General features: G+C 55.5%; 1 protein-coding gene across 1 annotated transcript; it reads left to right on the top strand.

The window, feature by feature from the left end:
• Positions 1-154: 154 nt before the first annotated feature.
• Positions 155-22,524, top strand: NTRK1 (neurotrophic receptor tyrosine kinase 1). Its single transcript, XM_058439721.1, has 17 exons — positions 155-241; positions 1,705-1,979; positions 5,190-5,264; positions 5,564-5,635; positions 7,736-7,804; positions 8,970-9,115; positions 9,371-9,513; positions 12,522-12,654; positions 14,554-14,880; positions 15,470-15,525; positions 15,805-15,907; positions 16,403-16,549; positions 16,981-17,111; positions 17,299-17,471; positions 20,016-20,256; positions 20,888-21,046; positions 22,339-22,524. Exons 1-17 carry the CDS (start codon positions 155-157, stop codon positions 22,522-22,524), a joined length of 2,523 nt encoding a protein of 840 aa, XP_058295704.1.
• The last annotated feature ends 809 nt before the right edge of the window (positions 22,525-23,333 follow it).

The raw sequence follows: 23,333 nt of genomic DNA, 5'->3' as shown, positions 1-23,333 counted from the left end.
CCCCGCCCCGTGCCCCCCGCCCCCCGCCTAAACAGATTGGTTCGCAGGGACCTTTCCGTTCTCTCCACCCCTCCCGCCAAGCCAAAATATTTAGCCTGACAACTGAGGGGAGGATAGGTCTGTTGGGGAAATAAGGCCAAAATACGGGGGGAGGATGGGCCAAGAACTGAGCTTCCTCAAATCCCGCTGCGGCTGCGGCGGGTCCCGCCAACCCTTTGTCCCCACCACAGGCTTCTTCCAAGTGGGGCTGCACGCCGGAGGGGCAGCCAGGGCCCGGGCTTCTGGGGAGCGCTGTGTCTAGATTCTGCTTCCCGGTGCCTTGACACCTGTGGGGTAACTTCTGGCAGCCTCGACCCGGGAGAACGTGGACAGCCCTTGGCCTCTGGGAGCCCCTCTCAGCCTCCCAGGAGGCCTCCTTTTCCTCTTTGGAGACCCCTTAGAGCCAGGCTCCTTCACCGCCTAGTCCCTTGGTTCTGACCAAGATCCCGATGAAGAAGGCGATCACCTTGTGGGGCTCTGCCTCCGTCTGGTCACCTTCTTGAGCTCAGGCTGCTCGGTCGGTCTGTGTGTCCCTGTCTCGGGGACTTGGGGGGCCGTCTGTGCTGGGGCCTTGGCGGAGAGGAGAACCATGAGCCTCTAGGAGGTCGTCCTTCGCCTGCTCCCTGGGGCCTTGCCTGTCTCCCCGCCAAGAGAGACCCCTCTTCCCTTCGCTCTCCCCAGCTTGAGACGGATGGGTTAGTGCAGCCACAGAGGCTCGCGCGGTGGGAGGAGTTGGGACCAGCCTTCTGCTGCCCTGGGTGCTGGGGATCCCGGGGCTTTCCAGGTGCTCGGCCTCCAAGGTGCGCGGTCCTCAGCTCCACCCGCGGGCGGCTCCCGCGTCCGAGGAGCTAAGAGAAGATCTATTAATTTCTTTACGAATAAATCGATGCTTTTGTCAGGGAGGCGATCGATGTCAGCCCTGCCCTGCCTTGCTCTATCCTGTCCCGGGGCCGACGCTGGCTGGCCGGGGTCAGGGACTGAAGCTGAGACCCGAGGCGTTGCTCACTGGGGGCTGCAGATCGCACCCCCGGCCACCCAGCCCGGGCGGGGAGCTCGCGCCTTTGCGCGCGGGCTTCTCGCGCCACCCTGTGGCTTCTCTTGGCGGCGCTGTCTTGGCTCTCCGGACTCCCTTCGGCCGGATTAGGCGACCCCTTCCCTTTCTCTGCCCCGTCTGTGTCTTCCTCCCCAGGTTCTGCGATTGATCCTTTGGTAGTCCTTTTCCTTTTCTTCCTAGAGTTCGGAGAATGTTCTACCTAACTTACTCCAAGTGACATGCGCACTCCCCTAGGCACGCGTGCCGCGAGGATGGAGCGCTGAGGCTGGGGCTGGCTAGGATGACCTGGACGGCAACCTTTCCTCAACTCAGTTATCTTCCCTCCTCCCCAAATGTAAAAATGCAGCTGCTTTAAGCTGAGAGAAATAACGTATCAACTTCCCACCTCCGGCCTCAGCAGACACCTCCGAGGCGTTCTGCTGCGGCCCCTCAGCGTCTCCCGGAGCTGCGGGGGATCCTCGGGGAGAAGGCTGACGCTGGGGGCCCCTAACAGGGGAGGGGGCAGAGCTGGGGGCGTCAGAGGGGAGGGAAGGGGGTGGAGAAGAGGGGCAAGGCGGGGCCGGGCGGGGGCCGCTGGCTCCGCCCTTTCCTGGCGGCTGGGTCTTTAACAGCGCCCAGCGCACGTGTCGGGGGAGGCCTGGCAGCTGCAGCTGGGAGAGCACAGACGGCTGCCCCGCCTGAGCGAGGCGGGCGCCGCCGCGATGCTGCCAGGCGGACGGCGCGGGGGGCCGGGCAGCCTGCTGGCTTGGCTGATACTGGCATCTGCGGGCGCCGCACCCTGCCCCGATGCCTGCTGCCCCCACGGCTCCTCCGGACTGCGATGCACCCGGGATGGGGCCCTGGATAGCCTCCACCATCTGCCCGGCGCAGAGAACCTGACTGAGCTGTGAGTGTCCGGCGGGCGAGGGGGCGCGGGGACAGGCAGGCATTGCCGTGCCCCGAGGGCGCGGACTCGCCGCTTGTTTGCTGGTCAGGCAAGGCGAGCACGGCGGAAGGCTGGCACCACGCAGCCTTCGGCGGTGCTCGGGCGTTCCTCCGCAGCCGCCGCTGCCCTAGCAAGCTTTATGGTCAGTGCCTGGATGTCACCTAGTGTTCAGGGCAGCTGGGCCGCCGGCTTCAGGGAGATCGAGGGGGGAATCTCCGTGGACCAGGTCTGAGAGAGCCTAGCCGTCTAGAAGGCGCTTTCTGGAGCTCAGGCAGAAGCCCCTGCTCTGTCCCACAGAGAAGGATGGTTACCGGCAGAGAAGTCCCCAGTTTGACACCCTTACTGCCTTTTCCCTTTTCTAGGGGCAAGCCAGCCCCCACCCACTTCCTTGTTATGAGGAGGCCACCCTAGCTTTTCTCCTGGAATTGGGGATTGAGCTGGCTGGCGTGGTGGGAGGTGGTGAGGAGCTGAGTGGTTGAGCTCTCCTCTTTCCATTTTTACCATTCCTTCCCCCAGAACCGTTGTTGATTTGGATCTGGGAAATGGGACCCCCTCCTGGATTTTCTCTCTCCGCCCCCATCTCCCTTTCCAACCTGGTCTCTCTACCTGGGTCGGGGAGTCAGGGCCCTTGCTGAGAGACCCTCCTTCCTTTGGTACACGAAGCTGGGAGGAATCTTCAGCATTCTGCAGGACTCTGACATTCTGCAGGAATTGGTTACAAAATACTCAAGTACTTTTTAGCAGCTGGTAAAACCTATGGGAGTATGCGGTAATGACTGGCCTGGAGGTACTCAGGCATCACATGGTGATGGCTGGAAAATACTTGAATATTACATATGGCTATCATGGCCAGCAAGACATCTAGAAGAGAGGAGGAACTGCTAGAAAATCCTCCTCCTGTGGCCTGGGGTTTCGAGGGTGGACGAGGAACCTTGGCCTCGTGCAGTGACGGGCTGGAAGGTATCCGAGGTGAGGATCATCACTGTCTGGAAGTTACTTGAGCAGCTTGCAATAATTGGCACTGAGTTCCTCGGGCATCTCATGGTAATTAACGGGAAGGTACTCAATATCTCTCTCTAATAGCTCTAGGGAGACCAGGAGTAGAGGAGATGATCTTGTCTTGGTCTGGGCCTAGGTCTCTGCATGAGGGGAGGGGGCATGAGAGACAGGTTGCCAGTCCTAGTCCAGTTCTCTCATCGCCCTGGGCCTTCAGATTGGGGTCCAGACTCCTGAGTGCTCCCCATCAGGGCTCGCATTTCCCAACTCTTTCCAAGCCCCAAGTGGGTCCAGCAGGGTAGGGATGGGAGTGGTAGGGAGAGTGGACAGGCCAGAGCTGGGGACTAGGAAGCACGCAGGGTGGTGAGCTGAGATGTCCCCCTGGGTGGGGCTGCAGCCTGACCCCCCCCCCCCCCCACTGCCTGCACAGCCCCCTCCCTCCTCCCTCACCCGCAGAGCTAACGAGGAGATAATGGACTCGAATAGACAGATTGATTATGAATCCAAACGAATGAGGCAGCTTTGAGGCAGCTTTGAGCACGCTGGCCTGACAGCTCGCACACACCCTGCCAGCCCACTGCATTCTCACCCCCTCCCTGGGTCCCTACAGCTTGAAATCCTCTGGGCAGGGGCTGGGGGGTGGGTAGACTAGGGACCTGGCCTCCCTCGGAGTCAGTGGAGGTTACTTTCTAGGCCTCTACTAAGTCCACAGGGAAACTTAGGAACTGATCTTGGCTGTCCTGGTGGGGTCAAGGCTGGGAAGAGAGGAAAGGAGGAAGGGAGGGGTCACTTAGGCTGCTCCTGGTTCCTATAAGTTAGGGAAAGTTAGAGGGTAGAGGGGGAGAGTTCTGAGAACCGGCAGTGAGTCAGGGGCCCCTGACATGTGTATTGTTGGGGTAGTGGGGCACACTAACATGTCACTGCAGGGCAGCCGAGTTCTCAGGAACTCCCTGGTACGTCAGATCCAGCAGCTAGGCAGGGCCCAGGGCGTCAGCTGTCCCCTAGCCCCGAATGCCTACTCATTCTTCTTTCTTTCTTGTCTATCTTGCTTTCTGTAGCTCCCTGTCCTTATCTGTCTGTCTCCCTTCCCTTATCTGTCTTCCTTCTTGCCTGTCACTATCTCTCTGACAGTCTCTTCCTGTCAGTTTCTCTTTCAGTGTCTCTGTTTCACTCTCTCTTTGTTTTTCTGACCTTCTGCCCCCACCCTCCTCGTTGAGCCTTTCCATCTTTCTGTCTCTCTCTCTCTGTCTCTCGCTGTGTAAGTCAGCCAGTCTGTGCCTCTTCTCCCCTCCCCAGCACTCTGACTGCCTCCTCTCCTTGCTCCTCTCCTCTTTCCTGGGTCCCTCCTTGGGGTCCCTGACTGATAGCCTCTAAGCCTCTTGCTTGATCTGCTGAAAAGATGGTAGGGGAGGTTTCGGTGGAGTAGGGGCTGCTGCTTGGGTGTGAAGAGGGGCCAGAGGCTATGGGGGTGCAGAGATGTTTGCGTGTGTGTGTGTGTGTGTGTGTGTGTGTGTGTGTAGTACAGGTGAGGCCGGGCAGTGGCCCTTGGGCGGGCACGTTTGGGAACACACATTTGCATGAGCACAGGCTTCGTCTGTGCTGGGTGGGGCAGTGGCAGGGATGAGCCTCGGCCTTTTATGGTAGCAAGCGTTTCAGTATAACCTCCCACTGATGAGTGTGTGCCAGGGATGCCTGATATAAAAGCAGAACACCAATCTGAGAATGGACTTTTGTGTGTGCACGTGAGAGATGGACGTGAGCTTTGTTTCTGTGTGTCCATGTGTGAGCGTGTTCCTGCAGGCACATGTGCATGTGCATGGCGTCATCTGTGCAGATGCTTATGCCTCTGTGTGTGCGCATGTGCATACCTGGGTGTGTGCATGTGTGCAAGAGGTATGTGAGACTGTGCATATATGTGAGGGTGTGGGGATCCATACATGTGTGCGCTTGTGTGTTCATGCACAAACATCTGCATGTGTGACTTGAGGAGGTGCGTCTCTGTGCACATGTATGCATTCGTGTGTGCATGCCCGTGTAAGTGTGTATGCAGGTCTGAACAGGTGCATATGTGTGTGCACGTGGCATGTGCATGTGTATTGTGAGGGAGTAGGTGGGTGGGCATGGGAACTCAAGTGTGGGCCTGAGCCCTGTAACTCCCATCCCCTCTCCCCACAGCCACATCGAGAACCAGCAGCATCTGCAGCATCTGGAGCTCCGTGACCTGAGGGGCCTGGGGGAGCTGAGAAACCTGTGAGGGAAATGGGGACTCTGGATGTGGAGCTCAGCATGGGCCTGGGGGAGACCAGAAGGCGAGGGAGGGCCCAAGCGTCCAAGGGCCTGGGAGGACCTGAGAGGCTGAGCACTGAGGGACTGGGAGAAGTCAGGAAGCTCAGGGCTTTGAGGGGTCTAGAGTAGTTGAGGAAACAATGAGGGGCCTGAGGAGGGGTAGGGGTTGAGCACAGGGGACTGGAAGGCTGGGATGGGCAGGGAGGGCCAGGGGCCCAGAGTAGCTGAGGCCTTGGGACTGATCCTCCTGCACCCCTCCCCAGCACCATCGTGAAGAGTGGTCTCCGTTTCGTGGCGCCAGATGCTTTCCATTTCACTCCTCGGCTCAGTCGCCTGTGAGTGTGGCCAGTGCTGGGCAGTGGGAGTTGGGGAGGACACCCAGACTTGGGCTGCTAATGGGCTTGGCTGTCCCCGGGGAATGATTGTGAGGAGGGCCCAAGCCTGGTCAGGGAAGTCACCTCACCATTCTCCTGGGGCTTCCTCCCATCTCCCTCAGGGATGGCATGCTCTCGCCCCTGCCAGCTAGAGGTCCTCCTTGCCATCTCACTTCCATGGTCCATGCTGCAAGGACACTTCTCATAGGTGCCTGCCCTATCTTTCTTCCCAGGGCTCAGATACACATCAGTGCAAAGGGAGCAAGCGGCAGGAGCAGGACTCCTGGGTTCTGGCTGGGACTCCATTTCCCAGGGACTCATTGACTTGGCCCCTAGGACATCCTGGGAGCTGGGGTGTTAGGTCTGCCACTTGTCACCTTCCTCATTCCTGGGAGTCATAGCTATCCCTCCAGTAGAGCAGCGGACCCCAACTTTTTTGGCACCAGAGACTGGTTTCATGGAAGACAATTTTACCACGGATGGTGCGGGAGGAGAGGATGATTTCAGGATGAAACTGTTCCACCTCAGATTATGAGGCATTAGTTAGATTCTCAAAAGGAGTGCACAACCTAGATCCCTCACATGCGCAGTAGTTCACAGAATCTAATGCTGCCATTGATGTGACAGGAGGCGGAGCTCAGGCGGTAATGCCCACTCACCGCTGCTCACCTCCCGCTGTGCGGCCTGGTTCCTAATAGACCACATATTTGCCCTGTTTATAGCCCCTCTTCCTTGGTGTCCTTCTCTTTTTCTTTAATGTATTTTTTAAGAGTCAGGTCTCCCTCTGTTGCTCAGGCTGGAGAACAGTGGCACTATTACCCATCTGTGGCCTGGGAATTGGGGACCCCTGCTGTAGGACAGAGAGGGTCATGGGATGGGCAGGAGAGACCATCAGAGTCCCTGGCAGCCCCTCCCTGGCCTTCTGAGGGCAGGAGTTCAGCTCCCCTGTTCCCCAACATGAGCAGGCAGAGAGATGGGAAGGATGGTGGGGCTGACATTCATGGAGTTATGCAGGGTCCTCTGAACTCTGCTGTGTCCAGCAATTTAACAAAGCAAAATAAAGTGATGTCATATCACAGTTTATGCACAGGGGCTTCAATTAAAAACGTGCTCAATGACACTTTACGATACTTATGTCAATGAATCTTCACAATTAACCTGGTGAGAGAGAGAGTGTTCTTGTCCCCATTTCATAGATGAGAATTCTGAGAATCAGAGAGGTTGAGTTTCTGGACTGAGGTCACACAGCTGTAAGTGGCAGGATAGAACTTAACACCTGCTCTGTCTGGCTCTAGATTGGGTTGTGTCTTTGGTCCCTATGTGGTGGTACATCTCCCACCCAGCCACCACAAATTCTAGGTTGGCTAGGAAAGGAGAGGGGTCAGGATAGGCCCCTCAGAGGCAGAGGGTCCCAGCAGCGGCAGCCTGGCACAGGGCACAGGGCACTGGGGCTCCTACATCATTTTCCTGTGTGGCCTGGAGCCAGGCCCCTGCTCTCACTTTTTCCATCCGTACAACGAGGGGGCTGAGGGTGTGGGTCCTTTCTTGCCTGACCTTTTAGTCCCTGAGGAGGGCCCGGAAGGAGGAGGAGGAGGGGACCTGAGGAAGTGCGTTGAGTTCCTTGTGGTCAGGTAGGGGCAAGGGAGTGGCAGCCTCAACCCTCCCCCTCTTCCTCTGGCCCCGTCCTGGGCTCTGTAGGGAGGGGAGCACAGATGGAGCCCTTCCCCCAGCTGTGGCCTCAGCACTTTGCCAGCTGGGGCCAAAGCAGTGGGGGAGGGAGGAGCGGCTGTTCCCTCAGATCCCCCTCCCTGGGGTCTGGAGAGGGGGTTAAGTGGGGTTAACCCTTGTTGTCCCAGGGAAAGGAGTGAGACTCAGAAAGTGCCCCTGCCCGCCCCCCCACCATCCACACACACTGCCTTCCAGGGCTGGTTCTGGTCGCCTAGGCTGGGGAGGGGGAGCCAGATGTCAACTTCTTTCTTGGCTCCTCCCCTCCCTCACTCTGGGTCAGAGTGAGGTCGGGTCACTCAAGGGGTCTGTCTTGCTGTGTCTCCACGACCGCAGGAATCTCTCCTTCAACGCTCTGGAGTCTCTCTCCTGGAAAACTGTGCAGGGCCTCTCCTTACAGGAACTGTGAGTGGGGGCACTTCCAGGGGCAAAAGCACCAAGTGTGTGTGTGCCTGCATGCACTTGGGTCTGTGGGATGGCATTGGGTCACTGTGTCTGTGTGACACTGCTGGGGGGTCTCTTTGGGGACTATGTGCATGCCAGTGAAACCCCTATCAAAGTAGGAGCTGCAGGACCACCCGCTAAAGGGGCTACTGCCCTGGGGAGCTGGCCTGGATGATTGTGTGTGTGCTGGGCCTGGCTGAGCAGATCACAGGCCCACTGTGTGTCCACGGCACAGCTGCCCACATTCCCAGGGTACCCTGCACTGGGGTGAGTGGGGCAGCCCCGGTCCATGTGTACCTGGTGGGCACTTAAGGCCTCTGGGTCACTCTGGGAGGCTGTGCCCTTCCCTCCTTGTCACCATGCTGAGAGCCCTTGCCTGGTTTCTCATCCTGGGGAGCCTGGGGTGAGGGAGCCCCATGCATCCCTCAGACGTCAGCTGTCTTGTCTTCCACTTTCTGCGTTCTATTTCTTTCATTTTTACATTATTTTTTCTTTTTGTAGAGTTGGGGTTTTGCCATGTTGCCCAGGCTGATCTTGAACTCCTGGGCTCAAGCCATCCTCCACCTCAGCCTCCCAAAGTGCCGGGATAACAGGTGTGAGTCACTGCGCCTGGCTCCTTCCCTTCCCTTCCCTTCCCTTCCCTTCCCTTCCCTTCCCTTCCCTTCCCTTCCCTTTCCTTTCCTTCTTCTTTTTTCTTTTTTTTTTTTATGAGACGGAGTCTCGCTCTGTCACCCAGGCTGGAGCGCAGTGGCGCAATCTCATCTCGGCTCACTGCAAGCTCCGCCTCCTGGGTTCACGCCATTCTCCTGCCTCAGCCTCCTGAGTAGCTGGGACTACAGGCGCCCGCCACCATGCCCGGCTAATTTTTTGTATTTTTAGTAGAGATGGGGTTTCACCGTGTTAGCCAGGATGGTCTCGATCTCCTGACCTCGTGATCCGCCCACCTCGGCTTCCCAATGGCCTCTTTCTTTGAATAACATCCTGTTACTGGAGTCAGAGAGAAAGGCCTCTGTGTCCTCCCTTTCACCTGTAGACCGCCCTCCCTGCTACCTAACTGCTCCCTCTTATCCCCTGTGATCCCTCAGGCCCCTTCCTTGACTCTGTTGGTGTCCCCCATGCCCACCAGGGTCCTATCGGGGAACCCTCTGCACTGTTCCTGTGCCCTGCGCTGGCTACAGCGCTGGGAGGAGGAGGGACTGGGCGGAGTGCCTGAACAGAAGCTGCAGTGTCATGGGCAAGGGCCCCTGGCCCATATGAACAATGCCAGCTGTGGTAGGTGCTGGGTGAGAGAGGTGGTGTAAGGGGGCTGGGAAAGAGACCTACTTGCCTGGGGGAGAGGGCACTGAGCAAGCACTGAAAAGGCCTGGGGAACAGGCATTGGTAAAGGCTGGGGGAAACTGCCTGGGGTGACATTGCCTGGGCTCCGCGTCATTGAGGAGGGTGGGGGAAGGAGCAGCCCCGCAGTAGAGTTCTGGGGCCACTCCTAGCTCTAACACCCCTTGGCCCTCGGGCATCCTGGGTGGCCAGGTGTGCCTACGCTGAAGGTCCAGGTGTCCAATGCCTCGGTGGATGTGGGGGACGACGTGCTGCTGCGGTGCCAGGTGGAGGGGCGGGGCCTGGAGCAGGCCGACTGGATCCTCACGGAGCTGGAGCAGTCAGCCACAGTGATGGTGAGAAGCCCTTCGCCGGCAGCCCCCAAGAGGTCCAGGCAGAGCACAGGGGACAAAGATGGGGAAAGAGAGACACACTGTGGAGGAAAGAGACAACGAATAAGGAGCACACCGAGGCTGAGGGACAGACAGAGATGGTTTAGACCCACAGGGCTCAGGCCTATGCTCTGGGGCAGCCCAGGGCACGCACACACCCTCAGGGTGGGCACTGACCCAGCAGGGACCCCAGGCTACACTTGAAGCCCCAGGACTTAGAACCCCTTTCTGGGAACACGGTGTTGGTTGCAAAGGAGAGGGTCACAGAAATCTTACATGTTGGAGCTGAGAGGAACCCAACAGACCATCCCTCCCGTACATCCCTTTTCCTTCCTTCCCTCCCTCCCCCTCCCTCCCTCCCTCCCCCTCCCTCCCTCCCTCCCTCCCTTCCTTCCTTCCTTCCTTCCTTCCTTCCTTCCTTCCTTCCTTCCTTCCTTCCTTCCTACCTTCCTTTCTTTTATGGAGTTTCGCTCTGTTGCCCAGGCTGGAGTGCAGTGGCGCAATCTTGACTCACCGAAACCTCCGCCTGTCGGGTTCAAGCGATTCTGCGATTCTCCTGCCTCAGCCTCCTGAGTAGCTAGGAGTACAGGCATGCGTCACCATGCCCAGCTAATTTTTGTATTTTAGTAGAGACGGGGTTTCACTATGTTGGCCATGCTGGTCTCAAACTCCTGACCTCGTGATCCACCCACCTCGGCCTCCCAAAGTGCTGGGATTACAGGCGTGAGCCACTGTGCCCAGCAGATCACTTTTCTATATAAGGAAACTGGGACCCAGGGAGGACGCACAATATCAGTTGTACTGCATCCGGGATGAGTTCTTGGGGGTCTCATGGTCTTTTTTCTGGAGATTCTGGAAGAAGCATCCTCTTGGGCATGTGATGAACGTATTAGTAAGGGAGGCATAGGTCTGGCTCCAGCTCTCTCACTAATTAATTCTGGGAGTGACTTTCAGAAAGATCCCTTAATCTGCCTGCACTTTGGTTTTCTTATCTGTAAGCTGAGAAGGTGGACATGACGGCCTTCTGATGTCCTGCCTGCCCCTGGGCGTTCTCTGGCCTCTATCTCTGTTATCCAGACATGCCTTTGGACACCTTCCCAGGCCTTACCCTTTGTCCTTAGGCTGGCGATGGACAGATGAGAGTAGCCACAGGTAACTCAGTCGGTCTTGTTGATGAGGTCAACAGCAGCTGACAAAGGGCTGTGCCCACCCAAAAAGCTGGCTCCATCTGGGCAGGAGGAGTGGATATGCAGGGACCAGGAATGTGTGCCTAGGGGGCTGAGAGCATGGTGTTTAGTTGGGGAGCCTTCACTTTGGTGGGACAGTCCACCCCAGAATTGCTGGAGGCCCCTGGAACCATGTTGAGGGAGGAGACATTGGGGCGCTGAGCAGGGGGCTTCAGACATGGTGGAGGGACTGCTAGCCACTGAGCAGTTCCTCCCCGCTCTAGAGAGCAAAGCTGCCTAGAGTGAGTAAAAGAAAGGGGACCAGGCAGAGGACATACCCCTGCATGGAGAGACCTTAGATCAACTCTCTATGTGGGGTGATTCCAGGATTTGTTTTCTCTTTGGGAGACTTACATGTTTGCTACCATCTGTGTTTTCTAGAAACTACCTATACAAAAGTCACTCCCTACTGGGCACAGTGGCCCATACCTGTAATCCCAGCACTTTGGGAGGCCAAGGAGGGAGAATCACTTGAGACCAGCAGTTTGAGACCAGCCTGGGCAACAAAGCAAGACCCTATCTCTTAAAAAAAATTGCACCCTAAATGGGTTAAATGGAGGAGAAGAGAGGCTGCTCTCCCTCAGGTAGGAGGATAAGGGGTGGCAGAGCAGATCAAGGGGAAGAGTTATTGGCCCCACAGTAATTGGAGGGGATGGGACAGCCAAGGGAAGCAGAGGGCAGGGCAGGGCTTCCCTTCGAAGTGGCTGGAACCCACAGCTTGCACAAAAGGCTGGAAACTCTACTGGAACCTTTGAACTCACATATTCCAGTGGAAGCCTCTGGCATGTGGTCAGAGGATTCCACATTTATGAAGTTTTCAGATAAATGAGATTTATCCACCACTTCATTATTTTCATTTTGTGAAAATCACTTTCTAAAATGTCAGAAGATAATTTGTCCACCTCTTCAGCTTACAAAGCAAACAAAAAACCCATAGTTCAGCAAGATGAAGAACTGTCATAAGATCATGTAACTTACACATGACAAATCCACGGTTTCCTAGGAAGAGAAACTTGATCTGATTCAATCCTGACGATGATTCAGAATCAAGTCACTTTGCCTGTCTAACCTCACCCATGGTCCTCATCTGCTGCAGGAGGCGATGCTGCTGCTGTTGTTTCTAACTACTGCTGTGCTATTTGCACCATCTCTTTGTTTCTGATCTTCCTTGGGCTGAGACTCAGTTTGTTAGGACTGTGTGAAAAACAGGAATGAATAGGCAGTGAGGTCCTAGTGGGGTCTCCAACGAGCTGTGTACAAATTTGGTACTTGGGGTGCGTGACATCTGTTTAGCTGCTCAGATGGCTGGTTTTAGTTTCAGTTTGGGATATTTTGTGCCTATTTTGAGGCTACTGGTTATATTTTAGATTTTTCTGATAATTAAATACGTGATCCAGGCTGGGCGCAGTGGCTTACGCCTGTAATCCCAGCACTTTGGGAGGCCGAGGTGGGAGGATTGCTTGAGGCCCTGTTTAAGACCAGCCTGGGCAGAACAGTAGGACCCCGTCGCTACAAAAATAAAACATAAAATTAAAAAAAAATGTGATCCAGGAGATAGTCAACGAACAAACCTCAAGGAGGAAGGCCATTCTCTGCTACATTCTCTCCCACCTCTCTCTCCCTTCTCTTCCCTCCCAGCCCTCCTCTCCTTTCCATCTGGAGCCAGAGGGGCTCTCCAAAGACATCAGCCCCAGCCCCAAGCTGGCTAAAGCTCCTTCTGATTCCCCCCTCTCTTTCCTGATCTAGAAATCTGGGGGTCTGCCATCCCTGGGGCTGACTCTGGCCAATGTCACCAGTGACCTCAACAGGAAGAACGTGACGTGCTGGGCAGAGAACGATGTGGGCCGGGCAGAGGTCTCTGTTCAGGTCAACGTCTCCTGTGAGTCTCAGTGGCAGCTCCTGCATCCACCCCCTACTCATCTCTTCTTCCCTCAAAAGAGGATGTAGGGTGGGGGGCTGGAGGAAAGGGTGGGATGTGTATCTCCACAGCTCCTCCCTCCCAGCTGTTTCCAGATTCCCATGAAAACCTGATCCTTCAGAGGAAGTCCTGGGGTCTCGTCAAGGCCAAAGGGAGGGAGATGGATTTCTTTCTGGCCCCCTGCCGGAGCCTTGCTACCTGAGGCCCTCAACGCCAGATGTCCAGCTGTTCCCACGGCTCCAAAGTATTTTTTCATGCCCGTCCCTCATTGGGCCCTTCTCCCCGCATCCTAGTTTCAAACGAGGAAATTCTCCTCATGAGTTCCTCTTTCGGCTCGCTGCCTAATTTCTCTAGATCGCCCAACAAATTATCTTAAATCTTCTACTTTACATCAGTTTTCTTCTTTTATTGTGAAATATACATAGAAATGTGCAAAAAATATATATACTTTAAACAATAATTACTCTTACCAGCACCACGGAAGACCCCCCCCACTACCCAACACCTCTCCCTATTCGCAATCCCATCCCACTCTCCCATCTCGCGTTGACTTTTGTCAGGATAACCATTTCTTTGCTTTTAAAAATAATTTGTCTCAAATATGCTTTCCTATCAGTATCATTTAGTTTTGCCTGTTCTTGTACATTATATAAATGGAATCATACTGCGTGTATTGTTTTGTATCTGGTTTCTTTCATTCAACATTATATTTATAAGATTCATTCATGTTAATGGGAGTTGCTGTATGTAGCTCATGCAATTCATTGCTAAATAGTATTCCTATGTATGAATGCTATATTATATATATGTATTTATTTATGCATACATACACTTTTTTTCTATCATTGAGGGGCTTTTACTTTTACCAGATTGGGTCTATTTCTTTTCTTTTCTTTTTCTTTTTTTTTTTTTTTTGAGATGGAGTCTCACTCTGTCACCCAGGCTGGAGTGCAGTGGCGCGATCTTGGCTCACTGCAAGCTCCGCCTCCCAGGTTCACGCCATTCTCCTGCTTCAGCCTCATGAGTATCTGGGACTACAGGTGCCCGCCACCACGCCCAGCTAATTTTTTGTATTCTTTTAGTGGAGACGGGGTTTCACCATGTTAGCCAGGATAGTCTCAATATCCTGACCTCGTGATCCGCCCGCCTCGGCCTCCCAAAGTGTTGGGATTACAGGCGTGCGCCACCGCGCCCAGCCCAGATTGGGTCTATTTCAAACCCATATCTTTTTTCAAAAAGTGTGTGTGTGTGTGTGTGTGTGTGTGTGTGTGTGTGTGTGTGTGTGTGTGTTTGAAGAGATGGGGTCTCAGCCTGTTGCCCAGGCTGGAATGCTTTGGGATCAAAACTCACTGCAGCCTTGAACTCCTGGCCTCAAGCGATCCTCCCACCTCAGCCCCCTGAGTAGCTGGGATTACAGGAGCAAGTCACTGTGCCTGGCTTTTCCCCAAAAATTTAACTGTGTATATTTTTGGCTGGTTTGATTGTTAGGCCCCCTGACCCATCTTCTTCAGCTTGGTTACACTGACTTCTTCTAGATTCCTTACCCCAAAGACTCCATGTTTAATTGTCATAAGCTGATATCCCACTTCTGTGGGGCTGTGACTTATTTATGGCCCACCACTTATGTTCTTTAAGCCTCTAAATTTTATATGCCTGCTGCTTGATTTATTTAAAATGTATTGTCAACTTTCTTCAAAACGTCTCTCCTTGGTGAATTTCCTAAGGCCTGCTGACCCATTTCTCCCAGGCCTGCCCTTTGATTTCGGGTTCTACTCGCTTTGCCCCTGGACTTGTCGGGTGTGTGCCAGGCTCCCTCCAGCTGCGCCCTGACCTCCTGCTGTTGCTCTTTCTGGCCCACAGTCCCGGCCAGTGTGCAGCTGCATACGGCGGTGGAGATGCACCACTGGTGCATCCCCTTCTCTGTGGATGGGCAGCCGGCACCGTCTCTGCGCTGGCTCTTCAATGGCTCTGTGCTCAATGAGACCAGCTTCATCTTCACCGAGTTCTTGGAGCCGGCGGCCAATGAGACCGTGCGGCATGGGTGTCTGCGCCTCAATCAGCCCACCCACGTCAACAACGGCAACTACACGCTGCTGGCTGCCAACCCCTTCGGCCAGGCCTCCGCCTCCATCATGGCTGCCTTCATGGACAACCCTTTCGAGTTCAACCCCGAGGACCCCATCCCTGGTGTGAGGGCCATCCTGAACCCTGCCCCCACTCCTGGGCTCCTCCTGGGTTAAAGCCAACTTCCTGCTATAGCCTTGACCCCAGAAATTGGAGTGCCTAGTTCGGGACAGAAAGGATTCTGGAGTCCTGGTGTCCAGCTGCTCTGGCCTCCTTACCATCTCCCCAAGCCCGGACTCCTGAACTCCTGAGCTATTCCATCCTTGTAGGCTGGCTGAGGAGACAGCCATGCACCAGGGCATCATGGCCCAGCTGGAAAAGGGTCACATGCATCTTCTCCCTTGAGGCCCAGCAGCCCACCTCCATCCCCCATCGCCCCATGAAGGAATGAGTCCCAGAGTAGGCAGGGGACTGACTGCTTTCCTCCTCCCTCTGACTGCTTTCTCTCCTCCCTCCTGCTGCAGTCTCCTTCTCGCCAGTGGGTGAGTAGCCCAAGGTGGAGGGCAGGTTCTGCCTGGTCTCTGGAGCTGAGGCTGGGGCAGAGGGTACAGCTGAACTGATCCCTGAGAGGCCAGCTGGGGCAAGGGTTGGGGGGTTACTGGAGGCTACAGAGTGCGCCAAGGCTCACCCTTCCTGCCCTGTGTCCCTACAGACACTAACAGCACATCTGGAGACCCGGTGGAGAAGAAGGACGAAACACCTTTTGGGGTGAGATAGGAAGTAGAAGCTTGTGCAGACTTTGGGACCGGGAGGCTGGGTAGAGGCTCATCTGCATGTCATTTCTGGTCAGAGCAGGGAGATCACTACCATCTGGCTTGAGCTCTGATGGCCACCCGCACAGCCACTGCAGGGGTCCCCAGGGGAGGATGAGGCAGGTCTGGAGGCCTGGCTCTGGGCTCCCATGCAGGATGAAAAAATGGCTTGCTACAGGAGGCTCTGAGAGTACAGGAGAAGCCCCTGGATCTAACTACCCCTGCCCCCCACCAGGTCTCGGTGGCTGTGGGCCTGGCCGTCTTTGCCTGCCTCTTCCTTTCTACGCTGCTCCTTATGCTTAACAAATGCGGACGGAGAAACAAGTTTGGGATCAACCGTGAGTCGGGGCTGCAGAAGGCTGTCTGTCTGTCCTCCTGGCTTTGTTTCCTACTGGCTCTTCCTGACTCTGTCTCTGGGGGGCTGTGCACACGGGAGCTCTAGGGCGTGTGAGTGTGTTTGGGGTATAAATGAAGGCCTGGCTATGAGGCTTGTGAGTGTGAATGTGTGTCGGGCTGGTGCTGGGGTAGTTTCAGAGGCGGCAGCTGCTAATTGGTGGCTGGATTGTAGTCAAGCACTAAGTGGGTCTGGGAGGTCTGGGCTCTGTGGGGGTGGAGGGGGAGTTCTTTGGTGCCCATGGGGCCAGGGGTGGGACAGGAGCCAGCACAGGGAGAGGCGGTGGTGCCCCCTTCCCCCTGCCTGCTGTCTCGCTCCCTAGCTCCTCAGTCTCTCCCCTGCAAGTTACAAGGTGGGGGTGACCAGGCATCCTGCAGGCAAGGGTGGGCAGGGCCAAGGTGTGGGCAAACCCCTCCATGCGGCTGTGTCTCTTCTCTAGGCCCGGCTGTGCTGGCTCCAGAGGACGGGCTGGCCATGTCCCTGCATTTCATGACATTGGGTGGCAGCTCCCTGTCCCCCACTGAGGGCAAAGGCTCTGGGCTCCAAGGCCACATCATCGAGAACCCACAATACTTCAGTGATGCCTGTGAGGGGCTATGCTGGGTCAAGGGCAGGGGTGTGTGTGTGTGTGTGTGTGTGTGTGTGTGTGTGTATGTGTGTGTGTGTGTGTGTGTAGAAGCCCCTAGGCCTGAACGATCCCTCCCTTTCTCCCACCCTTCCCCAGCCCTATTCCAGCCATAGGCCCTGTCATATTCTTCTCAGGCTGAGTCTAGCCTGGTTCTTAGCTGCAGCCCCCGCCCAGAGTCACAGCTAGCCCACACCATGTCCTCTCTAGGCAGATGCGGCCCGACACTATGACATGGGGCTTGGTGAAGGGGTGCAGGTTGAATTTTAGCCCCCATGCAGTCCCTTGTCTGGGCAGCCTTGTGCAGCACACAGCCCTGCCACGACAGTCCCCACTACAACCCCAGCCCTCCCAAGATTGGGGCTACCGTCTGACCCTGCAAGCCCCCTCAGGTGTTCACCACATCAAGCGCCGGGACATCGTGCTCAAGTGGGAGCTGGGGGAGGGCGCCTTTGGGAAGGTCTTCCTTGCTGAGTGCCACAACCTCCTGCCTGAGCAGGACAAGATGCTGGTGGCTGTCAAGGTGAGACCCTGCCCAGGGGGTACTGCTGGCCTGGGTCCCACCCCCAGGAGCTCCATCACATCAGGACAGAGTGGGGGGAGATGCAGAGGGCTGACGTGGCTGGATACTGGGGTGGGAGGGCTGCCCTGGATGAACAGCAGTGAGGGCTGGGCCCCCACTCAGTCCTGTCCCTGCCCCTTCCATCCAGGCACTGAAGGAGGTGTCCGAGAGTGCTCGGCAGGACTTCCAGCGTGAGGCTGAGCTGCTCACCATGCTGCAGCACCAGCACATTGTGCGCTTCTTCGGCGTCTGCACTGAGGGCCGCCCCCTGCTCATGGTCTTTGAGTATATGCGGCATGGAGACCTCAACCGCTTCCTCCGGTACCAGCACCTGGCCTCAGCACTGGCCCCTGGCCCCTGGCTCTGGGCCCCATCATCCCTTCCCTATAGACATCCCTGCTTGTCTTTCAAACCAAGGGGAGACACCAAGAAAGATCAGGAAGGCACATTCCCATCCCCAAGGAGCTCTGAGATGGTAGAGGAGGCAGATGTGTGAATGTAGGGATGACTCTTGCAAAGGACAAGTGTCAGTAGTCAGGGAGGTTGCGATGGCAAAGGCCATGAGCTAAAACTTTGGGGTGGGTGGGCTTTGCAGAGGGTGTATGTGCTTGTGTGTGGCACACAAAGGCCAGGCCTGTAAGGGTAGCAGTTTAGATAACGACAATAACAACAACAGTAACGAACATTTATCAGGCACCTTCTATGTTCCAGGTGCTATGTTATATACTTTATAATTTATTCTTTTTTATTTTTTTAAATGTATTTATTATTGTTATTGTTTTAGAGATGGGATCTTGCTCTGTTGCCCAAGCTGGAGTGCAGCGGTGTTGCAATAATAGCTCACGGCAGCCTCAAATTCCTGGGCTCAAGCAATTCTCCCGCCTTAGCCTCCCCGGTAGCTGGGACTACAGGTGCACACCACTGCACCTGGCTCTACAATTCATTCTTATCATAGTTCTATGTGCTGGTACATATATATCTTGTACAATAACATAAATATGTATTTATTTTTTATGGCCTCCAAGCATATATTGCAGTTTATACTTGAAGCAAGTTACAAAAAATTCATTCCTTTGGCTTCAGACAGAACAACTCTGATATATTTATCTATTTGTGCTGATAATTTTAATAACTTCGAGAAATGTGCCTGTTTCACAGATAAGGCTTAGAGAGGTTCAGTGACTTGCCCAAGGGCACACAGGTAGTGAATGGCCCAGGGGTGATGTGACCCTAGGCAGAGCCCCTACTCTCAGCCCCCGATGTGATGGTCACATGTTCCCTCGGTCTAGTCCTTCTCTGATGAGATCACCCCCAGGAGGATGGGGCAGTGTTTGCAAGGCAGGGAGAAGACCGGGGTTTGGAATCAGCTGCCACTTATGAGCTGAGCCTTCTTTGCCAAGTAGCTTTCCAATGACCTCACTTTATTCACCAGTAAGAGGGACAGTGGGGGGCTGTGGTTCTGGATGAGCAAGCGCTGTGTGGGTGTCCAGTTGATGGTCATGATCCGGTCCCCAAACATCCCCTTGGGAGTGATGGGTCATTCATGCAGTGAGGCTGCAGGACTCAGCTAGGAGAGACCCCTGAGTCTTGGGCTTATCCTGTGGACCAGGAGGGAGCCCATGCAGGGTGTGGAGCAGGAGGCGAGGCAAGACCCAAGGTTGAGTGTGGAGGAGGATTGGCACAGAGGAGCCCAAGAAGGCCAGGGAGGAGCCTATCTCTTTGCTCCCAGACATGGCATAGGCTCAGTGCTGGTCTTGGGGACACAGGCTAGGGAGATACCAGCATTTGGGGCCCAGTCTGTGGGAGACAAGGCTCTAACTGCTGGATGGAACACTGGGGGAATCAATGGAGGGAATCATTAATGCTCAGAGATGAGTCTGGAAGACTTCCCCTAGGAGGGGCCATCTGTTCCTTCTCCCCTCCAGGCCTTTGTACTTCCACTTCCCTCTGCCTGGGGCACCGGGCCTCCCTCCCTCCATAGAAAGATGGAGACAAACACACAAACTCTACCCCTCCCTGCCTCAGCTCCCTTCAAATGGCTTCAGGACTTGAGTCTCAGTTTAGGTGTCTCTTCCTCTAGGAAGCTTTCCCTGGCTTTTTCCATTCCCACCTGTGGTGCCTGCCAGGTGCCCCTTACACTGTACTGCCATGACCTGCTTATCTGCATCATACTCTGCACTGTAGCCCTGGTGCTTGGCACAGGGAAATGTTTAACAAATGCCTCAACTAAACAAATGAGGAGGAGATTGGCTAGTAGGAAAGGGCATTCTTGGCAAAGTGATCAGTTCAGGCAAAGGTTCAGGAGAAGGAACATTGGGGAATACGGATGAGTGTCTAGGACTGACCCGAGTGCTCACTCTGGGGAGAAGGCGGGCATCCTGGACACCTTCAAAAGGAAGGAAGACCCCGTAGGAATGGCTGGACACTGAGAGCAGAGGGGAGAGAGACAGGACAATCAAGGACTCCCTGGTTTCAGGGTCTGCCTGGGTGGGAAGGGTCCCTTCCCTGAGGCAGGGGCAGGCTTGGGGAAAGACACTGAGCTCCAATTGGCAAGGGCTGAGTCTGACATGCTTATGGCAAGGGATGTAGGGGCCAGTGGGCATCTGGAGTTCAAGGAGCTGCCAGAGAGGAAGGCATGGATGTGGGAACCATGGGCTGTCTCTGGTGGGAGCCCTGGAGGTGGGCACACCTGTTCTGCTCCTCCGTCCCACCCCTCTGGACAGCTGTCTCTACTGTTCTCTCAATCCTCCACTTCCAGGCCCCCAGTCTCCTCTCCCATCACACACGGCTGCTGGGGATCGCCTTCCTCAGGCTCCTGGGAGTTCTATCCTCCCAGCCTATCCCCTCTCCTTTTCTTGTTCACAGATCCCATGGGCCTGATGCCAAGCTGCTGGCTGGTGGGGAGGATGTGGCTCCAGGCCCCCTGGGTCTGGGGCAGCTGCTGGCCGTGGCTAGCCAGGTCGCTGCGGGGATGGTATACCTGGCGGGTCTGCATTTTGTGCACCGGGACCTGGCCACACGCAACTGTCTGGTGGGCCAGGGACTGGTGGTCAAGATTGGTGATTTCGGCATGAGCAGGGATATCTACAGCACCGACTATTACCGTGTAAGAGTCCTTTGTCCCCAACGCCTTCCCCTGCATCCAAACTGTAGACACCCTGGATCCCAAGACCAGTGAGAGCCTGCCCTTGCTAGGATGGCTGCACGGGTCTGAGATTCACTGGCTCTGGTTTTCAACCTACCTCCTCGGCTCCTAGAGGGGGTCTGTCTCCTTCGCTATCCCAGACTGAAACAGCATCTTCGGTTTTTGCCTCTTAGACCTGAGAGCCACTACTGTTTGTTTGTTTGTTTATTTAATTTATTTTTTTGAGACGGAGTCTCACTCTGTTGCCAGGCTGGAGTGCAGTGGCATGATCTCGGCTCACTGCAACCTCCCACTCCCTGGTTCAAGCGATTCTCCTGCTTCAGCCTCCCGAATAGCTGGGATTACAGGCACGTGCCATCACGCCCAACTAATTTTTGCATTTTTAGTAGAGATGGGGTTTCACCATGTTGGCCAGGATGGTCTCGATCTCCTGACCTCATGATTGCCTGCCTCGGCCTCCCAAAGTGCTGGGATCACAGGCGTGAACCACCAAGCTTGTGTATTTATTTTTAATGATGGGGCTGGGGCAGGCTGTGCCTTGATGGGCTGTCCCAGGCACCCCTGGAATTGACGCAGCGCCCGCCCGCGGCAGGTGGGAGGCCGCACCATGCTGCCCATTCGCTGGATGCCACCTGAGAGCATCCTGTACCGCAAGTTCACCACCGAGAGCGACGTGTGGAGCTTCGGCGTGGTGCTCTGGGAGATCTTCACCTATGGCAAGCAGCCCTGGTACCAGCTCTCCAACACGGAGGTCAGCCCCGGCCTGTGGTCACCCCTTGCTGGCCTCCCCGTCCCATGCCCCTTCAGGTCCCTTTTTCAGGGAACTCGGTTCCCTTTCTGCCCCTCTGCCACAGCCTGTTGGGGCTCCCTTTCCAGCTGTGTGCCCATACTGTGTCCTCCACCCCGGCCCTGTTCTTCTCTTCCTCCTTTATTCTTGCCTTCACCTATTGTCCTAAGCCCAGGCCCAGGTGGCCCCTGGGGGAACCTCAAAGTGCTTTGTACAAGGAGCCCAGACCCCCATCCCTAGCTGCATTTTATAGGCCTAAGCAGGCATTATCAGAGTGGAAGGGACCAGCACAGGAAGAGGAACCCAGCACAAGAAGGCCCAACACTGCAGCAGGACGGCTGGAGGTTAGACTGTCAGAAGGACAGTCCTACCCCGTCCCCCTGCCCTGCTAGCTGGCCACAGCCAGAGCAGGCCCTAGGTGTTCTGTCTCCCAGAGCAGCTGCCCCCACCCCCTGCTTGGCTCACAGCTGTCAGTTTCCATTTCTCCTCCTAATGCAGTCTGCTCCCCGGAGGCTGGTGGGGTGGGGGAGAGGGTTATAGATTTTAATTTTCTCAAGCATTGAGAGAAGAAATGGAATTAGTGCCGCCTATAACCCAAGTCCTCTAATGGGAGGGGGGAAGAATGGGAAAAGAGGCTCCAGGCCCCTTCTCGAATCACTCCAATCCACCCTTTCTCCTTTGGATTCCTTGGCTGCTTTGGCAGTTCTTCCTAGAGTCTAACTTTGATCTTTCTTGCTGCAGTTTCTTTTTGGGAGAGCTAGTGCCACAGAATGGTATCCACAGAAGGGAGAAGTAAGGATTGCCCTCTTCTTTGAAATGAAAGCCAGCTATTTTTCAAGGCCTTTAACTGAAATTCTGCTCTATTTTCTTTTCTCTCGCTGGAGCTGAGAGTCAGAGGGCCCTTCTCCTCCTCCTTTCAACCCCCAACACTAAGCTGATAGATTGATAAATACCTCAGCCCCTCCTCTTCCTCAACCCACCTGGCAAGTCTTCTTAGGATCTCATCCCAGTTTTCTGGAAGCAATTCTACCCCAGCCCAAGCTTCCCAGAGTCGAGCCTTAATCCTTCTCACTTCTCAGTGTCAGAGCAGAAATGAATCTTGGGGTTGACTGTGTCCTTTTGGGTTATTAGCGGCTAAGAAGCCCAGACGAGTAGTGTGAGCTGCCTCGGGAGCCTCAGTGAGGGCACTGGGACTGGCCTCACTCTCTTGCCCCCAGCCTACTGTGCTTTCTCCTCTGTCCCTCCGGTGGCCCCAGGCAATCGACTGCATCACGCAGGGACGTGAGTTGGAGCGGCCACGTGCCTGCCCACCAGAGGTCTACGCCATCATGCGGGGCTGCTGGCAGCGGGAGCCCCAGCAACGCCACAGCATCAAGGATGTGCACGCCCGGCTGCAAGCCCTGGCCCAGGCACCTCCTGTCTACCTGGATGTCCTGGGCTAGGGGGCCGGCCCAGGGGCTGGGAGTGGTTAGCCGGAATACTGGGGCCTGCCCTCAGCATCCCCCATAGTTCCCAGCAGCCCCAGGGTGATCTCAAAATATCTAACTCACCCTCAGCATGTGGGAGGGGACAGGTGGGGGCTGGGAGTAGAGGATGTTCCTGCTACTCTAGGCAAGGTCCTGTCATAGCAATTATATTTATTATCCCTTGGCTGTGTCTCTTGCCAATTATTGGGATGACGTCGTTCCAGGAGGGAGGCACTGGGATTCAGGTAGGGGGACAGCTCTCTGGGATCTTCCCCCACTCAGGTTCCCCTCAGCTGCCTACCCCTACTCCATGGACCTGTCACTCTCACCTTTGACTATAGTTTGGATCCCATTCTCATGGTCACCCGGCTCACCTGCTGGTGAGGCAGCCTCTGGTCAAACTTCCTAGACCTTGAGAGCCTAACTGTCGATCTTTGTAGTTCATGTTCAGGAAGGCTGGTGCTACAGTGGAAGGGGTGGAAGTTAGATGTACTGGTAGGATGGGAGCATTGATGGGGTGTCTTCCTTGTATTGGTGTGTCCAGGACAGAGCAAGCACACAGCAGCGGATGACAGAGAAACGTGTGTGTGTGTGTGTGTGTGTGTGTGTGTCAGGAACAGGGTGGGAGCTGGACTAAGGATTGGTGGAGGCAGGACCCCTTGTTACTGCCCCTCTGTTACTCTTCTTAGCTTTAGGTACTTTGATTAGCATCTGGAGGCCAGGTACTGTGTAAAGAGGCTATTTCCTAAGGACAAAGCCATCTCCCTGTCCCATTCTGCCCAAGG

This window comes from Hylobates moloch, unplaced genomic scaffold (genome assembly GCF_009828535.3).
Source record: "Hylobates moloch isolate HMO894 unplaced genomic scaffold, HMol_V3 SCAFFOLD_5, whole genome shotgun sequence".
Taxonomy (NCBI): domain Eukaryota; kingdom Metazoa; phylum Chordata; class Mammalia; order Primates; family Hylobatidae; genus Hylobates; species Hylobates moloch.
This window is presented reverse-complemented; position numbering and strand designations above follow the sequence as displayed.

What these genes read in the sequence shown, in the direction of transcription:
- NTRK1 (XM_058439721.1), top strand. Translation starts at nt 155, where the DNA reads ATGGGCCAAGAACTGAGCTTCCTCAAATCCCGCTGCGGCTGCGGCGGG. An exon ending in CCACCACAGGCTTCTTCCAA is followed by an intron (nt 242 to 1,704) that starts GTGGGGCTGCAC and finishes GGTCTTTAACAG; the next exon opens with CGCCCAGCGCACGTGTCGGG. An exon ending in CCCCGAGGACCCCATCCCTG is followed by an intron (nt 14,881 to 15,469) that starts GTGTGAGGGCCA and finishes GTGTCCCTACAG; the next exon opens with ACACTAACAGCACATCTGGA.